Source organism: Typopeltis vanoorti, chromosome 15 (assembly GCF_054136105.1).
Source record: "Typopeltis vanoorti isolate ZY-2024b chromosome 15, IOZ_Tvanoo_1.0, whole genome shotgun sequence".
Lineage (NCBI taxonomy): Eukaryota > Metazoa > Arthropoda > Arachnida > Uropygi > Thelyphonidae > Typopeltis > Typopeltis vanoorti.
Genome location: NC_143563.1, coordinates 22,785,103 through 22,807,247, shown reverse-complemented (window position 1 = coordinate 22,807,247; position 22,145 = coordinate 22,785,103). Strand labels below are relative to the sequence as shown.

The 22,145-nt window shown below is 36.0% G+C and overlaps 1 protein-coding gene across 2 annotated transcripts in view; it reads left to right on the top strand.

The window, feature by feature from the left end:
* LOC150098493 (uncharacterized) overlaps positions 1–22,145 on the top strand; it is a 137,208-nt gene that overhangs the window by 8,935 nt on the left and 106,128 nt on the right. For both annotated transcript variants that reach the window (XM_090405356.1, XM_090405357.1), the window contains exon 2: positions 16,120–16,201. In XM_090405356.1, coding sequence (XP_090261482.1) covers positions 16,177–16,201 — 25 coding nt within the window. In that variant the 5' untranslated portion in view covers positions 16,120–16,176. The remainder of the gene's footprint in view (positions 1–16,119; positions 16,202–22,145) is intronic.

Genomic DNA, 22,145 nt, shown 5'->3' with positions numbered 1-22,145 from the left:
AAAGTAATGCAGTTGCAAGTGGTAGATGGACTTTGAATTCGATGGATGGATTGAAATGTATAGAAATGATGGATTACATTTGAATGGATGTAGTGCAAATCATCTGAAGAGACTATTGCTTGGAAGGAAGAGGGATGAGAGAATCAGTGAAAGAAATGAATGAGAGAACCGAGGTGATTTGAAAATGTAGTGGAATGAAGAGTTATGACTGAAGAAGTGATTATGAATGAATTGGGAGAGGATAGTAGTATAAGGCTAGTGAGAGGAGTGAAAGATAATAATGGCAGTGTGAGATTAGAGAAATGAGTGATTGGGATGAACTGTTACACAGTATAAGGAGAGTGGAGGAAGCACTAGTGAATATATATGAGGATGGTTAACATAAGAATGGAATGGCCTGGAATTATTATTATTATCCCAAGACCTCATGGAATCAAAGACTCATCTGGGAATGTTTGGAGAATAATTGCATCTAGGAAAACAAACAGGATAAGTAGGATTAAACCAAGTATATAATTTCTTGGTATCTTTAATTTATAGTATAACCAAGTGGAAAAACTTCCAACTTTACACCTTTTGGCTATTTGTATAAAAAAAATAAGACTTCTGCATTACTTAAACCTTGGTATCACCTCTGGATCTGGTTCCCACTGATGAGACTTCAATAAAGGTCGAAATTGGTCTGGGTAATGACCCCTGCCATAATGCATAGCATTATACATGTCTGCAAGGAGATGTGCTTTACATTATTGGATACTAAGGCAAGTGATGTGTAGTCATTAGCTAAATAGAAAATAGGCTAAATAGCCATAAAAATAATAAGGATAGGTAGAAAGAAGATAAAATAATAAGGATAGGTAGAAAGGAGATAAAGAAGGGGGGAAAAGATCATGTGGAGAAGCCACAGCTGAAAGATGACATGAATAGGACTAGTTATAGACCCAAAAATGTTTTTTTTTTTAAATGCCATCAATATCAGAAATAAAAGGGACAAAATTATTACATTGATTGAGGTGATCTGCCTGAAAATTGTTGTATTAGTGAAACATATTGGATCAGAATTATGGCCTGAAAAGAATATAGGGAAATGATGTTTTTGTGATAACAGAAAGGACAAGAATGATGGAAGGGCAGCACTGTTGAGCACAAGGTAGAAATAATGTAAGTGATTTGGAAGCAATATAATGAAAAGCAGACAGGATATGCCTATACGAAGGAAATGGATATGCAAATTGGCCTTTATGTTTTCTTTGTACAACAGATAGTGGACATTATGCAAAGTCAAGTTTTTGGCAGACAACTACCTTAGACAATATGTAACAGATGGTACACATGGAATCAGAATTTTAGATTTGATAATTTCCATTAGATATTTTCACTTGGGTGATTATTATCTATGTGAAGACTTCTCTGAGGTAAGGATAAATGTTGAATTACAAGGCCTATGATTATGGATAGCTCAGGAGACAGCTGAATCAATGTTGGTGGTTCTGTGGTTTCATTTTTTTTTTTTTCTTATAGTTTCTTAGTTGTAATTTTTTATTTGGTTGGATTTTTTTTATGCTTTATAATGTTTTTGAATTATTTTTTGTGGGAGAATTTTTGTATTATGCAATAAAATCACATTTCTCTGGTTTATAATCTATTGCATGTGGCAATGAAGACATAAAAAGGAAATGGGAGTATGCCGTGAGAGGTTACAGACTCGTAAACATACTGTCCACACAGAGGGAACCTGGTCTCCTGACCATACAAGTCCTTGAATGTCTATACATGTCTCTGACCATACATGGTCTACTTCCAGTCACGAACTGGCAAAATAAGTGGCTGTAGGATTTAATGTTAGCCAATCAAGAAGCTCCTTAAGATTCCTGACTAACTGATTCAGTCCAGTGTGCTACCAGTGGCCAGTCGGTCTCCTTCTCATGTATATGTTACGGTTAAAGTGATAAATCTGGTTATTATTAATAATTACTGGTTAAAGTGAATAATTAGAATTAATCACTTTAACCGGTTAAAGTGAATAATTCCTAGAGGAGTCTGGTAAATGTAATAAAAACATGTTTATAGGTTTTGTATATAGGTTTTCATTCTCAATAGAAATTATAACAGCTTAGGTTAGTTTATAATGAAAAAAGTATTTCTTTTGCACTCAATAAAAGCAGAAATCATTATAAACTAACCTAACCTAACCTTTATCGGTTGGAAATCATTATAAACTAACCTAATCTAACCTTTATCGGTTGGAAATCATTATAAACTAATCTAACCTAAACTAACCTAACCTTTATTGGTTAGGTTAGTTTATAATGAAAAAAGTAAGGAAAGTACTTCTTTTGCACTCAATGAAATCAGAAATCATTATAAACTAAACTAACCTAACCTAAACTAATCTGGATGTTGTATGTCGAACCAGAGTGAAGTCGTAGTTTGTCATGAGCAGATTAATGGGGATGAAAGATAAATGTTGTTGTTGGCCAAGCTTAATGATCGCGGGCAGATAAATGGGGATAACAAACAAAAGTTGTTGTGGATAGATGAATGGGGATAATAGATAAATCAGAGAGGAACTGATCAGTGTTTTTCTCCATTGATGAGGAAAGAGGTACAGCAACGATGTTTATCTATAATCTCCATTCATCTGCCCGTAATCATTAAGCTTGGCCCACAACAACGTTTACCTTTCATTCCCATTAATCTGCTCACGACAAACTACAACTACACTCTGGTTCGACATGCGACATCCAGATTAGTTTAGGTTAGGTTAGTTTAGTTTATAATGATTTCTGATTTCATTCAGTGCAAAAGAAGTACTTTCCTTACTTTTTTTTCATTATAAACTAATCTAACCTAACCAATAAAGGTTAGGTTAGTTTATAATGATTTCCAACTGATAAAGGTTAGGTTAAGTTAGTTTATAATGATTTCTGATTTCATTGAGTACAAAAGAAGTACTTTCCTTACTTTTTTTCATTATAAACTAACTTAACCTAAGCTGTTATAATTTCTATTGAAAATGAAAACCTATATATAAAACCTATAAACACGTTTTTATTACATTTACCAGACTCCTCTAGGAATTATTCACTTTAACCGGTTAAAGTGATTAATTCTTGTAAATTATTCACTTTAACCAGTAATTATTAATAATAACTGGATTTATCACTTTAACCGTAACATATATACATGATCTACTCTCAGTCACCATTAATCCTATCCACAGCTTTGCAGATGATAGTACTTTTCATTTATCCTGCTCATTTGACAAATCACATAGTGCACAGATATCCCAAGCATCAAGAGCTACAATTAGTCCCTTAAGCACTGAATCTACATACTACTCTTCAATGGGATAAGGACAATCTGGTCAAGTCCAATGCTACCCAAATACGGTCTTGTCTCTTCTCTTGCAAAAGAAATCTCAGCTCACATTCCCTTACTTTCAGTAATTCAAAAATCACCAGTTAAGATCAGATCGCTCTGCTTGCACTAACATTCTCCTCCAGCCTCTCCTTGCACAAACACATCTCAGTAATAGTTTCCAAATAACTTCCTCAGTAATCAAATAACTTTTTTATCCAACCAACTGTTAACAATATACAAATCCCAAATCAGCCCATGCTTAGTACTGCTCAGATGTGCTTATAGTCCTTCAACCTCTTGTATATGAGATCAATATAAAGAAATAAAATAAAATCTTGGGATGCTGCTACTGCCAAGAGATTACAAATTCATCATGCCCATCCACCTCATCTCTAAGTTTTCCCTCAAGCTCAAATATGACTATCCACTATGCCTGATAGTGGACTGGGCTGACTCTCCCACTTACCACCTTGCAAAACATCTTTCTCATCATCTATGGAATCTCATTGGTCACACTAATTCTTATATTAAAAAAACCCTAACTTGATAATTGAGACACATTTTTATGTTAGTGATTACTAATTCATATCCTGAATAGAAATCCACCAGTTATTTATCATTATTATCAATTTTTTCTCATTTCCTTAAACCCTCCCCAAACATTTGTTTGTGTGTTTGGTAGTTATTTCTTACTCTGCTGTTCAGATCTATAACAAGAATGAGATTTTTTTTGTTTGTCAGGTGCCCTCTGTTATGACTTGGAAAAATTCTTCTACTTCTTCCCTATCGTAACCTTCTCTGGAACCAAAGGCTATAAATAAATAAATTTCAATAAATATCAACCTACTGCTCTCATCTCATTGCTCTTCAAAGTAATGAAGAAGGTAATCAGTTTTCCTGGATGGAGTAGGTAATCAGCAGTATTCATCTTCATCATCACCTAGAAAACTCTCAGTTAATCATTAACCACCAGTATGAATTCCACCACTCAAGATCTGCAGTTCTTCTTGCCTACATTACCCACCTTTGGATGTATACAATGGAAAGGTTTGAAATATGCTGTGTAACAGTACTCAGATTACACTTGACATTTCCAAGGAATTTGATTGGGTCTGGCATGGAATGGTTCTCAGAAATTGTCATTTTGTGGTCTGCTTTCAACCTTTTGTAATTGGATTGCCAGTTTTATTTCAGGTCATTTGCTGCATGATGGTAGATGCTCTCTCTCTCTCTCTATAGTTTTTTCATTTAATGCAGATGATCCTCAAAGCTTTGAAGAACATCTGTATTAATTGAAAAATCTTATATCATCCACTCTTTTCATAATATATGTAAATGACTTCTTTGACCTCAAATACTGTGAATGCTTTTTCTGATAATGGTACTCTCCATTCTTCCTATTCATACAACAAATCTTACAGTGCTCAAACATTCAGAGTTTCGTTTCATGATCTTCTCAGGATCTTAAAAAGGTAAGGCAAAAGAACTAATTGTCTTTGTTGGCACAATTGATCTGAGAGGTGAGAAATATTCTGTGAGGGAGGATGTAAAGGAGTTGTTATACGAAGCAAAACTGAAGAACAAGAAGGTGAAGATTGTAAGTTTCCTGCCACTCTATGATAGAGGTGAACTGAGGAGGAGTATGTTGGTAGCAAATGTACCAACATATGTTGTGCAGAAGAAATGGTGTAGGATCTGTGTTTGATGGAAAGAAGGATTTATATAATGCTGATGGACTGCATCTAAATGGTTTTGGTGTTAGGTGTCTAGAGAGAGAGCTTTGTTCACTGAGCATGCTGAAGTGCAAATTCAGGAAAATTTAAACAATTAGGGTGGAAGCAGATGAGTTTGCATGAAGGCACCCATGAAGCAAGTTAATGTAAGAATGACCAAGTGCTGAATCTAGTCTCTCAAGTAAAAATATTGAATAGAGTAGTCAATTCATGAAGTAAGGGTTATCTATGTACTAATGCCTGAAGTATCAGGAACAAGGGGGGAGGAGTTTTTTGCATTGGTTAGGACAACCTCACCAGAATTTATAGGCATTAGTGAGACTTGGCTAACAGCAGATGATGTAGTTAAGTCATCTCAGGGATAGAATATGAAGGGTTTAGTATTTTCAGGGAAGATAAAAAAGATAAAATGGGGAAGGAGTACTGCTCATGATATCAGATGAATTGCTGCCAAAAAGAATAGTAGATAAGCAGAAGAGTGGCTGTTTATTTGAAGCAGTCTGTGTGAGATTAAAGCCAGTAATACAGTTGGTTGTTGCTATAGACCAGGCGGCTCCACAGATGATCTGGAAGACATTCATATCAAGTACACTATTGCACAAATGCACACAACCTGGTGCTACTTGAAATGAATGTTTCATAAGAAAACAAAACCTTCGCCATATGTTTTCATTTTTTCCTTTAAATGGCACCCATCCACAAAAAAACTTCTTGTACATTCGTACCATGGACAGGGTAAGGATTTTTTTTATTTTTCAGTTTTGAGTGATTTTATATATTTTTTGGCATTTTTATTCATTTTTTATGTAGTTTTCTCACACTGGATGATGAAATTCATCTCATGGTCATCACATGTGTGCTAAATAATATTATTTTGTAGTTATGTTTAGAAGTGTCTCACCTGTTCTTAGTGTCAGTAGCAGCAATTAAGTGACATGGTATTTTAGCAATTCCTTTGCTAGCTTCACCTCTTTTACAGTGATGGTTCCTGTCTTCAGACTCATTGAGTTTTTATTATTATTCAAGGGAGGGTACATTACTCCTACATATAACTCGCCATCTTCTCTATTTAATCCCTGAACTACAACACACAATGACACTACTACCATCAACATACACAATGAATGTTGGTAGTTTCCTGACAAAAACAGTTCAGAGATGCTTAATTGTGTAAGGCCCTGCCAACATAGCATTCATTATGTACCATCAAATTTGTTTGTAGTTTAAGCCAGTACTTTGGTTGACAGAGTCCCAAATTGTCAAATCATCCTCATTTTTCAGTATCCAGGTGGATAACTAATAATGTAGTGCACCATGAAGAGATGAGAATTTGACATTGGGTTTAGAAGTCCTGTTTGGCACTACATTCCTTATGGGCTATGTGGATATATATATAGTCTGCATTTGTTCATCTTGAGGATGGGGTTGGGTTGTTTGAAATTATATCTAAATTAGCAGCGAAGAATGTGAAGCTAAAATGTTCAGAATAACTCACATTATAAACTTAAACATGACTGTTTAGAAATAACTTCTGTTACGCTTGTTTACACCAAGCCATCTTTAGAACAACTGTTCGAAACAATTTTGTGTGTGCGTGTGTGCACATGCGCACATATGTTATAATATTCTTACAACAAACTTCCATGAAGTTAGCTGTATTGTAGGTCTTCTCAGTAAGGAACATATCTTGTGCAGCAGAACCAGTAGTCAGGCAAGTAGTGTTAACAGTTGACCAAATTAGTGATAATTTGGCATATTGCATGGATTGTGATGTAGCTTGTCTTTTTATGTATGTATGTGTATACTGATCTTCAGTGCAGATAGAACAATACTAATGATTTGAACACAATTAAAAAGTGAAATGCATGGAAATCTTTTTGACATACAGTCATCAAATTACCTTAGGATAAACATTATTTAGAAAACAAACAACAAAAGAAACAACACTTATCCTATTGAACAGGAAGATGGATTGAGAAACATCTTTCAGAACTATATTCAACTTTAATAAGTTGAATATGGTTTGACTTATAAATCTAGATTGACTCAATGTGAAATAGACACTAGCCATGGGATCCTTTGGAACAATACCAAATTACTACATAATGTATATGTAAATGGTGATAGAAAACACTCAACAGGAATAGACATCAGTACTTGAAATAGAAAAAGACATCAAAAACCTGAAATCTGTAATCGATGCTAGATTTCATAATTCAGAAGTGAGTCAAATTTAAGATGATTGGGTTAGAAATCTCATAGCACCATCTATAAAAAAAAAAGCGAAATAAAATTGAATGTGAGAATTCCAGAAGAATTTCCCTAGTGAGTGTTCCTGGACTGAGAAAAATTGTGGAAGGGGAACTTGGAGAAGAACAAGTGATTCAGCCAAATGGAGATTGTGAGGATCAGATTTTCACTTTAAGAAATTGAAACATCATGGGAATATAATATAAAGGATCTGTATTTTTGTAAATCTGGAAAAGGCATATGACAACATGCCAAGAGAAAAGCTGTTCAAAATGCTACAGTTATATGGGTTAAATAGGACATTATATTTGAGTTGTAAGTCAGCAGTTAGAATTGAAGTAGGTACAGAAAGATAGTTTGATGTTAATTGGATGAATTGTGCACATTATTTCCAATTACTCATCTACATGTATCACCTTAAGAAGGTAAGTGGTATTAAATCTGATATTAAAATTGGAGATGTTAAGCTCAGCTGTTTACTTTATGCAGATGATTCTATACTTCTGAATAAATCCAGTACAAGTCTAACTACAAGTCTTCGGATTCCTGATTAAATTGGATAATTGCTGTAATCAGTTTGGTATGAAAATCAGCAATAAAAACACAAAGCCAATGAAAATAGGCAGAAATATTGAAAACATTGACTGCATCCTGTTGGGAAAAACCAATAGAACAGGTAAAATATTTCAGCTATAGAGTGCCCACAGTTGCCAGAACCATAGCTGGCAGAATGACAAGAAGAGTAAATTCATGATTTAAAGGAAGAAATTAATAAGATGATGTACAAATTCTTCAGCAACATGCAAAATCAGGTGCTTTATACATAAAATTTTCCAACTGTTTTATAAGCAAAATAGTTACCACTTTAAAAACAAGAATGTTCATAAAAGAAAAGCTAATTTTCTGATGTGTAATAATAAACACTCATCCCACCAAACACATTGATTATACTATTATGGGAAAGGATTTGCCTTCTTCTTCTGCTATGCTTAGAAGTGTGGAGGGTTCTCTCATATGTGGTCGAACTGTATTTAGGCACAATTTTTAGTGAAGATGGCAAATTAAATACGAAAATATTATTATTATTATCCGAGACCTCCAGGGAGGGAGGCTATAAAGCACCCAAATCAGCTGTCATACCTTCACTTAAATTCATTCACACTAGATGCATTTACTACCCCTAAAGGCAAACTATTCTACTCACTGCTCTCTGGGAGATAAACCCAGCTCTTACCCTCTTTCTTGACTGTAAACAAACTTAACTAACTTGGATGCCTCTGTGTTCTCTCCCTACCTTCCATATAATGAAAAATTTCATCAGATGGTATCCTATAACACTCATTCAAAAGTTTGTAAGCCTCTATCATATCACCCAGAGCCTCTGTAGCTCAGTCAGTATAGACGAATCCCTTTGGTCGGAAAGACTGAGTTTGATTCCCTTCAGATGTGAGGAACCTTTATTCGGTCTCTTTCAATGAAAGGTGAGTTAGCCAGTCTCATATGTAGGGATTTTTTTTTGCCCGGAAACCTGGGTTTTTCATCCCCCAGAACAGTCAAACTGGCCCTGTGAACACACACACGCACAGATTACAGTCATGAATACATTTCCAGGATAAAACTGGGAGAGGGGAAACAATGGTGAATTACCCTGTAAAAAATCTCACCAAGAACACTTTGTGGGCAATTCCTACAAAGTCACCTAGAGTCGGAAACGACTGAAAGGGGGGAACCACTACCATCATGTCACCCTCTTTCTCCTGCCAACCTGTGCACTACAGACTCTGTAGTGCACATACTTGCAATCTGTCTTCATAATCGGAATTCTATAATACAAATATAATGTTTGTAATTCTTCTTTGCACCTTTTCTATGGAACCTAGGAGACCAAGTCTGCGCACAATAATCTAAGTGTGGTTTTATCAAAGCCTTATAAAGAGGCAAAATGACTTCCTTATCCTTACATGACACGGTTCGCTTCAACATCACAATTATTCTCTGAGTTGCATTTGCAACTTTTGCTATGTGACCTTTGAATTTCAAATTGCTATCCACCAATACATCAAGATCCCTTGCCTCCTCAGTTTCTTGTAGCATAATCCCACTAATACAATATGCCACTGGAATTCTAATCATGCTAAAGTGCATGACTTTACACTTATTAACATTAAACTGATAGCCATTTTCATTTGCCCAAATTTCCAGCCTATTCAAATAATTTTGTAAGTGCTAATATCAGTACCATTCATGATTGCATTGCCTATCTTTGCATCATTGGTAAACAATTGCGCATCTGATGTTAGATCCTGCCTGATGTCATTAATGTATAGATTAAATAATAATTGCCCAAGAACAAATGACAACGTTCAATTGGATTGCTTCACAGAACAAACAATCACAGCCACTAATGATTTCTGGGTGCTATTGTTTAGGCACCCAGAAGTCATTAGTGGCTTCAATAAAATTGCCTCGCCTTCTGGGCTGTTTAAAACCACTGGAATGCTAAGCATTTAAAACACTGTTGCATCTGCACATCTGTTTAAAGGGCTCAAATGTGTCTATTTGTGACCACACACCTGAGCTATTAATGCGAATATGATACGATGTTTATGAGTCGAAAAGTGTCCTCGTCATGAAGCATTAGTATATTTTAGGAATCACACAAAGCAAGGAAACAATTAGGGGAGGCTTTAACAGGAATAAATGCAAAAATATAATATTGCTATTATATTGCTATATACAGGGTGGTTCAAAATTCCATGTACAAACTTTGAAGGGAGGTAGAGAACATCAAAATTAATCATATTCACATAGGCACGCATTACCGGAAATGCTACCGAAAGGTACTAACAGGGACACAAAGATTCAGAAATAACACAAGGCAGTAAGTAGTGTAAAAAACTTTATTAGGCATAACTGAACAGTTCAGTAGTAGTTGGATACACAATATGGTAAACGAGGTGCGTGTCTGCCATCTCAGTGTTCATAACAACGTTCCTATGACAACGTTCAATTGGATTGCTTCACACAATAAACAATCACAGCTGCTAATGACTTCTGGGTACTATTGTTCATAGGAACTCCATAGCACAATTGGAAGAATGACGGTACATTGCGCCCTTCGATTAGAATAGGCCTAAGTAAGTTCGATTCTCGTCGCGCCGGAAGGAATCTTTATGTGGACTTTTTCAATCGAAGGTGAGTTAGCCGATCTCATATGGAGGTAGCAGGGGTTTTTTCTCCCGGAAACTCAAGTTTTTCATCCCACATACAGACAAATCAGCCCTTCAGAACGCATGCAATTTACCAACAAAAAATACTAGTTGTGGTGGTGGTGGGCAGTAGATGGTATTAATGGAGATGATTGGTAGAGGTTTGGTGTAGTGGTGAAAACAGTTGTATAGTAGGTGTCCTCCCGTGATGAGTCTTCGGACTCCTTGGAGGTGTCACGAATAATAATAATAAAACGCATGTTCTTTGTACAACGTCAAAAACTTGAATGAGGATGCTCCAACTGCTCACCTGGAGTGCTGGCAAACAGTGCCACCTATCACTTTTGGGTGCTGTTTCCGATCATGCTTTCCTATGTGAATATGGTTGATTTTGATGCTCTCTACCACCCCTCAAAGTTTGTATGTGGAATTTTGAACCACCCTGTATAATTGCAATTTCATGGGTGTGCACCGCACACATTGCACCTGGAAGATTCACTCCTGATATATAAAAGAGATGTCATACTTACTCCTCTTACACTTCAGTGGTCAGCTTCCAAGAATCTGTTTTATTATGGAGAAAGAGTAATAATAGTCTAGCCTTTCTAGATAACTTAATAGTATGTCTTCCAGATGGTAACCTTACTGTTACAGTATGCAGAAAACCTACTTACATAGTCAGATATGTTTAAAAACTTTCTCACCATTTTTCCCTCTTTCCCCCAAGTGGTAGGGTATTAATGAAACAATCCTAATTTATTGTTGGAACAGGCCAGTGCCTGTTCCAACAATAAATCTCTCATAACTTAACAGATTATGCCACATTTTATCTATTAGCTACAATTCCAATAGAATTAACAAATAATGCAACCTACATCTAGCATACACATCAGAAAAAATAACCAGATTTTTTTTAAAAAAATGTTTGCACCCCGCCTTCAAGCTTCACTTGAAACTGGCTGATAACCTTATCCATTCTCCTCAGAAATAACTTCTTCTCTCAGCTTCTAGTGTGTATGTGTGGGGTTCCTTCCTGAAATTTGGCCAGATGTGGGTGGACATAGTAGGCATGGAAGATTAGCAGACATTCACTTGGAAGAACTTAAAAATACATCTGTAATCATGACTGTGGTCAGTCAGGTCTAGTAGAACAATATGAAAGAATCAAATGAAAAATAAAATTTCTTCATTGTGCCAAGTTCAAATGTGAGAGGATTTTTTTTAGAATCTGCAGCTGTCCTTAAAAAATCAATTTAATTTAAACATAAATGGTTCTGTTAAATACTTCAAAATATGGGGAACAATAATTTTTAGGTCTCATAGAATGCACCCTCACTAGTTAGGATTCTTGGCTTTACTAAGTTCCACTTTGTGTTGTTGTGTGTGCATACTACAGTTTATTTTGCACATGTGATGATGTCTCCATGATAGAGATGAAGTATTGCGAGCATTAAGCTATTGTTTAATTAATTCTTTAGGCTGTTTTTGTTCCATTGCATGTCCAGCATGAGTTCTAACAAGTACCCTGAACATAAACGTGTGTTTATATCAAACGCCATTATAACAAACTTGCTTGCTTAAATTATTGAAAATTCTCAATAAATTCCTAAAGTATAATGCTGTTCTGAAGGAAATTTGCTATGGCACATTATCCACAATAATCCTATTCCTGTGATCTCCTTCACTATAGGGAGAGTAGACTGTTAAAGGGAAAGAAATGTCAGAAGCAGAATTGCTTCTGACATTCTGCTTCTTTCCATAGTGCTCTGTTTTAAATTAGTGGTAAATTCTCGATTTAATGGATCCCGATTCAACGGACTTTGGATTTAATGGACATAATTTGACAAATAAATACAGATAATGAAATAATTAATAAAAAAAAATGCTTTGGTTAATTGGAAGCGATCGGCAGCATTTATAAATTGTATCTTCAGAGAATGTTATGAACCAGTTGCCTGTCATCTATTCCAACTCAAGGAATGTCTGGTTCACAAGTGACTTTTTTTCCCGACTGGTTTTTCAATCACTTCATATCTGAAGTGCAAAACACCAAGAAGCAGTCCTGAAAATCTCTCCTGAAGATGTAAAAGCTGCTCTACTTCTTAATAATGCATCAGCCCATCCTAATGCTGAGAAATTGGTTAGTAGGAATGGAAGAATAAAATGCATCTTCCTTCCTGCAAACACCACTTCTATAATACAGTCTATAGACCAGGGAGTCATTGTTGCCTGCAAGAGGTTGTATAAGAATTTTTTTGAGAGGTTATGGTTGTCTTGGAGAATGAAAACGATCCCAAAGAAGATACAAGAGGAGCCAGGACACTTCAAAGGAGATAATGACTACAACATTGACTAATGGCCGGAGCAAGTTACTGAACGGGAGTGAGCCAGAATATGATTTCAGAGGTTTTGAAACCTCTGATTTCTCACAGAAAACTTTGTTGCGAGCTGATGAGAATGACGTTGAATATTGGCTAGACATCGACGAGGGCGACCCAGGCTAATTTTCAGGCAGGAAGAGATTGCTGAAGATGTTCTACGGGGAGATCAGGAGGTTGACAATGAGGAAGAAGAAGCAGTTCCAGCTGGTCCGAAATATCAATGGTTAGAGAACACATGGGTGACATCATCTCGTTTATAGACACATCTTCAGATCCAGGTGATTGCTTATTAGGAACATTTTTGGCAATTTCGTAAAAGTGGAAAGCAACTGAAACTTGATGCTTTTTTCAAGCCCAATCCTCAGTGAAATGGTATTTACATAAAAATGTTCTTATTAAAATATATTAATACTGTACTGCCAAAAATGTTTTATTTTCAGTACTATTCCTAAGGTTCGCGATTTAACTGACTTTCGATTTTATGGATAACCCTTAACCTCTAATAGTTCGTTAAATCGAGAGAATACTCTATTCCTACCAAACTAGAGAGAGAGAGAATGAAAGGCAGCTATTTATTTTTGATTAGGTAGCATATTGAATAACTGATCTTATCTGTGTGGTTTATATATATATATATATATATGTGTATGTTTTCAAAACAAAACTGAACTGAGTATTTTACTGTTAATTTTTCAAGCTGTGTTTATATAAACACCCTTCTTGATCATAGAAATAAGTGTCAAAGTGTTTGAAATTGTTATAGATATTGAAAGGAGAGGTGACTGGGACTGTATCGCCAAGAAAATAGAGCAAAATTATGAAATTTTAGTTAAATAAAATGAATCCAATCTTTGTTTCCATATGATTGCTTAAACGGTATCAGTGGTAGGTCAGTTAATAATAATAAAAAAATCAATGTGAAGTTATCTACTTGGAAAAATAATAATTTCAAGGTGCTAGAATTTAAATTTCTTCCAAAGTTTAAGGACTTTTTTGATCCCATTTGAGAGCAGATATTTTATATTGTCCCATGATTTTTGTTCCAGTTTTTTATGCTCTCTCCAACAAAAACACAAGCTCGATAATTGATTTTCTTTCATCATGTCTTCCTTTAGCTTTTTATTTATTATCCATAAAATATTTTCCCTTTTCTTATTTTTTGAAAGTATGAATATATGCTTTTAAATAACACTAAATGACATAGCTTACAAAAACAGTATATACCAGTGTCTGTTCAAAATAGTACTAAACTACACTCATTGAATATACATAGGTGGCAGTTCCTCCTTTAATATAAGCCACTGCTGATCTCTCCACATTCATATTGGCATTTGGAGAGAAAGTCGATACTACTGCTAATTACTGTAGTCTCTTCTAGCTCATCATGTAGTCATTTCACTATCACAGTTCAATGGAACAAAACAATGTTTTTTTTTTTTTTTTTTTTTTTTTTTTTCTACTCTTAGAAAGACTATTAAAAAAGTTTCAGTAAGGAAATACCGTGAGTAGACATATTACTAACTATTATAATGACGGAATTAACTCATGTCAGTTATTCTTTATTCATAGAATTTTCACCTGGAATTGCAGAACATGCTATCAACACCAGACATAGAGTTAAGTGGAACAAGACAAAAGTCATTCACAAAAGTCGGTTCCTAATGGAACGGCTATACAAAGAAACGTGAAACATTACTTCACTCCCCTAACCTAAACAGATCCGATGGTCTATGTCTTTCCCCCTTGTGGGAGATAGTACTTTATAAAGCAGCAAATCTTTCCTAACATATAATTGTATACACATATATATATTTAAAAAAAAAAAGTTTTTTTTAAATGATTATAATTGAATAATTATTATTTAATAATTAAATAACTAAATAATTAAATTTAAATAATTTAAAAAAATAATTAAATAAATTTAGGAAATTTAACCTTAGCTACTTAGGTGGCACTTTGTGAATATAACAATTATTGTTTAATTAGCCTTGTACTGATGATGCCTGTGATACTCAGGTGAAAATTCTACGAATAAAGAATAATTGACGTGAGTTAATTCGGTTATTATAATAGTGACTATTAAAAAAAGCTGTAGAGATATTCTTTGCAGGCCAAATACAAATAGAAATACTGCCTAACTTTCGAGTTTTGAAAATTAGTTTGTCTTATATAATTCTTCATGGGCTATAAATGTGGTATGATAAACTTTGTGTTTCCTGAAAACGACCTCCCACGACGAGTCTTTTGACTTCATAGAAGCCTGGATAATAATTCATACTTAATTTGTTTATATTATTATTATTCAGGCCTCCATGGAGTCAAAAGACTCATCGTGGGAGGTCCTTCCTAAGAACATTATGTCTGTCAAGACTCATCAAGGGGAGGTCCCCCCCCCCCCCCCCAAGAAACACAAAGTCTATCATACCACTCCTTAAACTCATTGACCGTTCTTGCTCTCACCACTCCATCAGGCAATGCATTCCACAGTTCAACCACCCTCCATATGCAACATAATGTATACAATAATATTATTGTACAGTTTTTAACTTTAAATGTTCTATTTAAAATTGTAATAAAATTAAAATTTTTTAAATGAAGGTATATTCTACATTTAAAGTTAATCAGATGCTTCAATTTTAAATATAATTAAAAAATGGACTTAGCCAACAGAATTGGTCATTAATGTTAAATGTAGAATGGAAAATTTGCTTAATCGACATATTTGACTGAAAAATTCTGCAGTTTTCATAAGTTGAATTTCATTTAGTATCATAGCTTATGTATCAATCTTTCTAAATATTTCTCCAAATGTCATCTGTGTTATATAAGCATATTATTAAACATTTAACATTAATGACCAATTCTGTTGGCCTTAATATGAAGGATGAAAATAATATGTATATATTATACTCCCCCCCCACACATTATTATTACACTCCATGGAGTTTGAAGATTCATCACTATAGGCTCGCACTAACCAGTATACACACAATACTTGTTTGTACCATACAGAACTTGTTTACTGACAAAGCACTCAATAGTTATTAAGTTGTCTTATGTTAAAGTTATTACTTCAGTATGATATTAGTTTCCATAATTTTGTCATAATGAATTAGACTTGTTTATTTCATTCAAGTATTTAATTGATAACATTGACAAATTCACTTCAATGTTTTGTTTTAGTTTCCGGAAGTTTAAAAGGAAGTGTGAGCAGAAAGAACAAATAGCAGAAAAGTTGAAATGGCATGCAGCCCAGAAACAACATGTAAGTTATTTACGTGTTGTGTATTTTTCTTATTAGCAAAGTGTGTTTTTAAATACTAATCATAGCACTTTCATTTTATTTATCTTTAAATTCTTGTATTAATTATTATTATTATTATTCAGGCCTCCATGGAGTCAAAAGACTCATCGTGGGAGGTCCTTCCTAAGAAACACAAAGTCTATCAAGACTCATCGAGGGGAGGTCCCCACTAAGAAACACAAGAAACACAAAGTCTATCAAACTGCTCCTTAAATGCATTGACTGTTCTCGCTCTCACCACTCCATCAGGCAATGCATTCCATGGTTCAACCACCCTCCATGCAAAGAAACCACTCCTCATCCTCTTGCTCACAGTTTCCTTTCCTTGTTCACAGTTTCCTTGGTTGAACTGCTGTTCAACCAAGCGAAAGAACTTCCCAGTGTCAACGCTGTAACCACCTCTCAACAGTTTAAAACTCTCAATCATATCACCTCTCCTTCTTCTATCCACCAAACTCTGCAGTCCACATTCCCTCAGCCGATCCCCATAACTATCATTGTACAGTCCTGAAACCATCTTTGTTATCCGCCTTTGTACCCTTTCCACAATTAATTTATCCCCTTCAAATCCTGGGGACCAAATCTGAGAACAAGCGTTCACGTGAGGTCTGATCAGGGTCTTATACAATGGAATGATAACCGTTTTATCTCTGCAGGTCAGCGTCCTTCTCATTATTGCAACAATCCTCTGTGTTACCTTCACCACCCTTGCAATATATCCTCTAAATTTCAGGTTTCTATCAATCATCAACCCCAATTTTCTTGTCTCCCCTACTTCCTTCAGTATAACTCCTCCCATAGAGTATGCAGTGTCTCATCGATGTTTCCCAAACCTCAAGACTTTACATTTTGCTGCATTAAACTGACACCCCCATTCATTTCCCGTCTATCCAACTTATTCAGATCCTCTTGCAGGGCTGCCGCATCTGCACTATTACTAATAATCCTTCCCAGCTTCGCATCATTCGCAAACAACTGAATATCCCCTAGCAATCCACTGACAATGTCATTGATATAAAGGTTAAACAATATAGATCCCAGTACTGAGCCCTGTGGAACCCCACTTGTAACCCTCTGCTTCCTTGAAACTGCCCCACCATACACAACTCTCTGATGCGTATCGGACAGCCAATCCTGAATACAGTTGACCAATCTGACATCCAGACCCATGTGCTGCAACTTAAATATCAGCTTATCATGTGGCACCTGTCAAATGCCTTCGCTAAGTCTAAGAAAATGGCAGTATATGCCTTTCCCTCATCTAATGCTCTTGTAACTTTATCATAAAAGGCTAGCATATTGCTAAAACAAGAGCACCCCTTCACAAATCCATGTTGACTCTCACAGATAACATTATCCTCATCTGCCCAATCCTCTGTACGGTCCTTCACTACTTTCTCCAAGATCTTACTAACTACTGATGACACACAAACTGACCTATAATTAGACACTTCCAGTCTGCTACCGCCCTTATGCAATGGCACTATCTTACCTTCCTTCCATTCCATGGACACCTTTCCCGCAGCCAGACTTTCATTGAAAAGCCAGGTCAAAGGCACTATCAGTTCCCTAGCACATTCTCTCAAAACTCATGGTGAAATACCATCCAGTTCCACAGATTTACTGGCATCCAGAGTACTCAGTATTTTAAACACACTCTCCTCCTGTACCTCTAAACCTCGAACCAGCCCTATCCCTCTAGCATTAAAACTGACTCCTCCAGGATGAGATACTCCAATAAAGTGTTCACCAAACAACTCCACCATGTCCTCCGCATCAGTCACTCTATCCCCATTTTTATCCCACAATATCAGTCATTCTTCCATAGCATTTCTCTTCCTACTGGCCACATATCTAAAAAATTTCCTAGGATTTTCTTTGGATCTTAGGGCCAATCTCCTCTCATATTCCATTTTCGTCTTCCTTACCATACCGGTCACTCTTCTGGCCTGTGTCTTATACTCTTCATGCATCTTCTCTTCAACTTTTTTCTTATATCTCTTCCAAAGCCTCTTTTTCGCATGTAGTTCCTATTTGATATTGTTTGTCATCCACTTTACTCCAAATTGTGTCCTCTTGTTCACTTGTGGTATACAACTTACCATTGCTGCTAACAAATATTCTTTCATAATTTCCCACATACTAATAATATCCTGGCCTTCCAATTCCTCCCTCCATGAAACTTCCCCAAGTTGATGTCTTAGACTATTATAATCATCTACCTTATAATTCCACATACGTTCCCATCTCTTTGATACTCTTGCATGTCTATTCATTCAAGAAGAGTTATTATCAACTCTTCTGATGCTATAACCAAATCCAAAACTCTTGAACCTCTTGTTCTCTCTATTACATGTTGCCTAAGACATTTGTAACTCGAGAATTCTAGAAATTTCATTCCCTTCTTGCTACACGCATCTTCCTCTCCCCAATTTATACTGCTGTAGTTAAAATCTCCCATAACAATCATTCTTCTTGCACTTGCCAAACTCAACTGTCTAAACATTTCCTAGTCCTCACCCTCTGTGCTCACACCCCCGCTAAATATCCTGTGTTGTCCACCTCTACCTCACACCATATGCTTTCAAAATCATTAGTGTCGCTGCCTTCCAAAGTCTCCACTCTTAGAGGACATAGGTCGTCACTTATGATAAGCAGTACTCCACCACCACACTTTCCCTTCCTATCCTACCGAAAAATGCTGTACCCAGCGACTTCTATTCCTGTTATTATATCCCCTTCTGTCAACCACGTCTCAGTGATCCCAATAATTTTTGGCCAGGCTGATGCTAACTGCACCACCAATTCCTCTCCCTTATTCCGGATACTCCTGGCATTAGTATAAAGCATATAAATGCCGTTGTTTCTATACCCAGCATTATCCCCTCTAGACTCCACTGGGATCAGTGTCATGTCGTCACCCTTCTCCCAAGTACCCATTCCCACAAGAGGCCACCCTTGCTGCTATCCTCCCTGGAACACACTAACTTGTTCAGAACAGCAATCTCTCGAGATGGCTACGTCCTTCCCTCATTCAAATGTAAGCAGTCTCTTGCATACAATTCCTCTCTGTCCTCAAATGCACTCCAAGCATCCACATATTCCAGTTATCTCTTGTCACGCATTCTAGCTATTATGTCATTCAATATTACTGCCCTTCTGCTCAGCTCATTATTATCATACCTAGGCAACACACACTATCTTTCCTCTCTGTCTTCTTTTGTACTACCTCAAGCAAGAATCTCATATCTCTCGCTGCCCTATTTACACCACCACTGAAGTCATTTGTTCCCACCATCACAATCATCTCATCCACTCTTTCACCTCTCTTAACTGCCAAAGCCACACTTTCTATCGTTCCTCCTAGCAAACACTCCTCACGCATCCTATCTCGAACACCATGGATCATTGAGTCCCCATACATTATTCCTCTTACATTTTCATTTTCTTATACATTTTCTCCCCTTCTAGCACTCCCATACCTCTCTCCATTCCCTCTTTCCTACTGTTTCCATTCTCTCCTCTTCTAGCACTCCCATACCTCTCATTCCATCTTTTTTACTGTTTCCATTCTCTCCTCTTCTAGCACTCCTATACCTCTCTCTCATTCCCTCTCTCCTACTGTTTCCATTCTCTCCATTTCCACATTTTGCCTTGCATTTATCTCTTCCATTCTTCTAATCTCATCTTTCATACTTCTCCCAAGACATTCCACCTCCTCTTTCAGCTCCTCCATCTCCCTCTGCAGATCAGTCACTCTTAATCGAAATTCACTCTCCCAAACAAAACCATCTCCTAAACTTTCACAGTCACTCACGCCTTCTACACTATCAACTATTATTTTCTCATTCATATTTTTTCTTCATTCTCTCCTATCACACTACTCGTCTTCCTATATTCATTTCCCATTCCTGGAGCAACAAGGTCAGTTATTGAGATATCTACTGCATTTATTTCCTCCCACTGCATGCACTTTATGCACACACATGCACCCCTCCCCTCTCTCACAAGCCAAATATCTAATTCCTGAGACGCGTACATGTCGCAAGTATTGCATGCCACAAACTCCTTTATTATATTGCTTATAATAGAGTTCTTAAATGGTGGAGGACTTGGCGACATGCCATTTGTGACTGCAGCTGAATCCGCTATCATTCGTTACTGCCGAGGGACTACTAGCGTAATTGTTAATTATTCAAAATAGTGTCACTAATTAGTGTCAAAAATAAACGCTAAATAAGTATTAGGGAGTATAAATAAATAAGAAAAGTACAAACAATTAGAAGGAAAATAAATAAATATTTAAAGGTGACCGGATGAGGAGAACGTCTAAAAAAGATAACTGGTTGTTTTCTTCTATTTCCATAGTAAACTTTATACGAGATGCAAGGAATTAATACTGTTTAAAAAAGAAGGTAAAGATTTTTTGCTGTGAGGCCAAGTAGTAAAGATGTCATCTATATATCTTACCCAAAAGGATGGTTGAGGGAAAATAGATGAGAAGAAGACTTTTCTAAATGTTCCAAATATTTATATCTTAATTAATACATCTTTACTATTTGGCCTCACAGCAAAAACTCTTTACCTTTTTTTTAAGCAGTATTAATTCCTTGCATCATCTTATAAAGTTTACTATGGAAATAGAAGAAAACAACTAGTTATCTTTTTTAGACGTTCTCCTCATCCGGTCACCTTCAAATATTCTTACAACTACAGTATACAGGAAACCAACGTTCACAGGTCGTTATATTCTTAAAGAATCAGCCCGTCATCCTTGTCAAAAAACAGGAATTATAAAATGCCTCATCAGAAGAGCAAAAACTAATTGTTCTACTTTTGATTATCTACAGAAAGAACTTTCTACTATCCAACAACACATGAAACTCAATGGCTTTTCTAAAAAAAGTACTCAACATCTTCTCAATTCTTATAATCCTCCACAAAACAACAAAGTTTCAATACATCAAGTGCCTATTCCTTATATCTCCGATATTTCAGAACCTATCGCAAGAATTTTAAAGAAATATGATTTAACAACTACGTAGTCACCTATCAACAAATTGTCTTCTCATTTTCCTTCTCCTAAAGACAAATGCTCAACTTTATCTCTTCCTGGAGTTTATCAAATTCCTTGCAACTGTGATCTTTCCTATTTTGGACAGACTGGACGTTCTCTTGATAAAAGAATCCAAGAACATCAATCCTCCATTCTTCACAACAAACCTGAAAAGTCTGGATTGGTTCAACACGGGATTGAAACTGACCACAGCGTCTTTTGGTCCAGGACTCACCTCTTACATAGATCCCATTATAGGTTCGAACGTTTGTTCAAGGAAAGCGTGGAGGCCTTACTCCATCGTCCCAACCTGAATCGTAATGACTGTATATCTATATCAAAAATCTGGGAAAGTCTAATCAAGATTACTCATTAATTTTTTTTTTTTTTTTTTTCAATCATGTCTCTACTTCAAAATGTTCCGTTTTATACTTAATACTTAGTGATATAACATCACATGGTGTGTTGTGTTTTTAACGATCTGTTGTTAGTATTCTAGCTTGTATTTTTTAAAACTGTTCTTGTAATACCACTGAAGATGGTCTGCTATTTCCAGACCGAAATATTTGGTTAATTAAATAACTTTCTTGTGTTTACGTGCATTTATCATTCAGTCTTATGTCACAAGTATCCTTAAAACAGCGAACTGTGTCTTTTGACTCCACTGAGGTCTGATGTTGATGATAATAATTAAATAGTAGTAGCCCAAATACAGAACTCTACTGTTCACTGCTAGGTACCCATCTTCTGGATTCTGTACCTCCATATACCACTCCTTCATGCCTGCCCTTCAACCACTCTCTTATCCATATTGCTCTCCAGTTTCATATCGATTCCCATTTATACCAT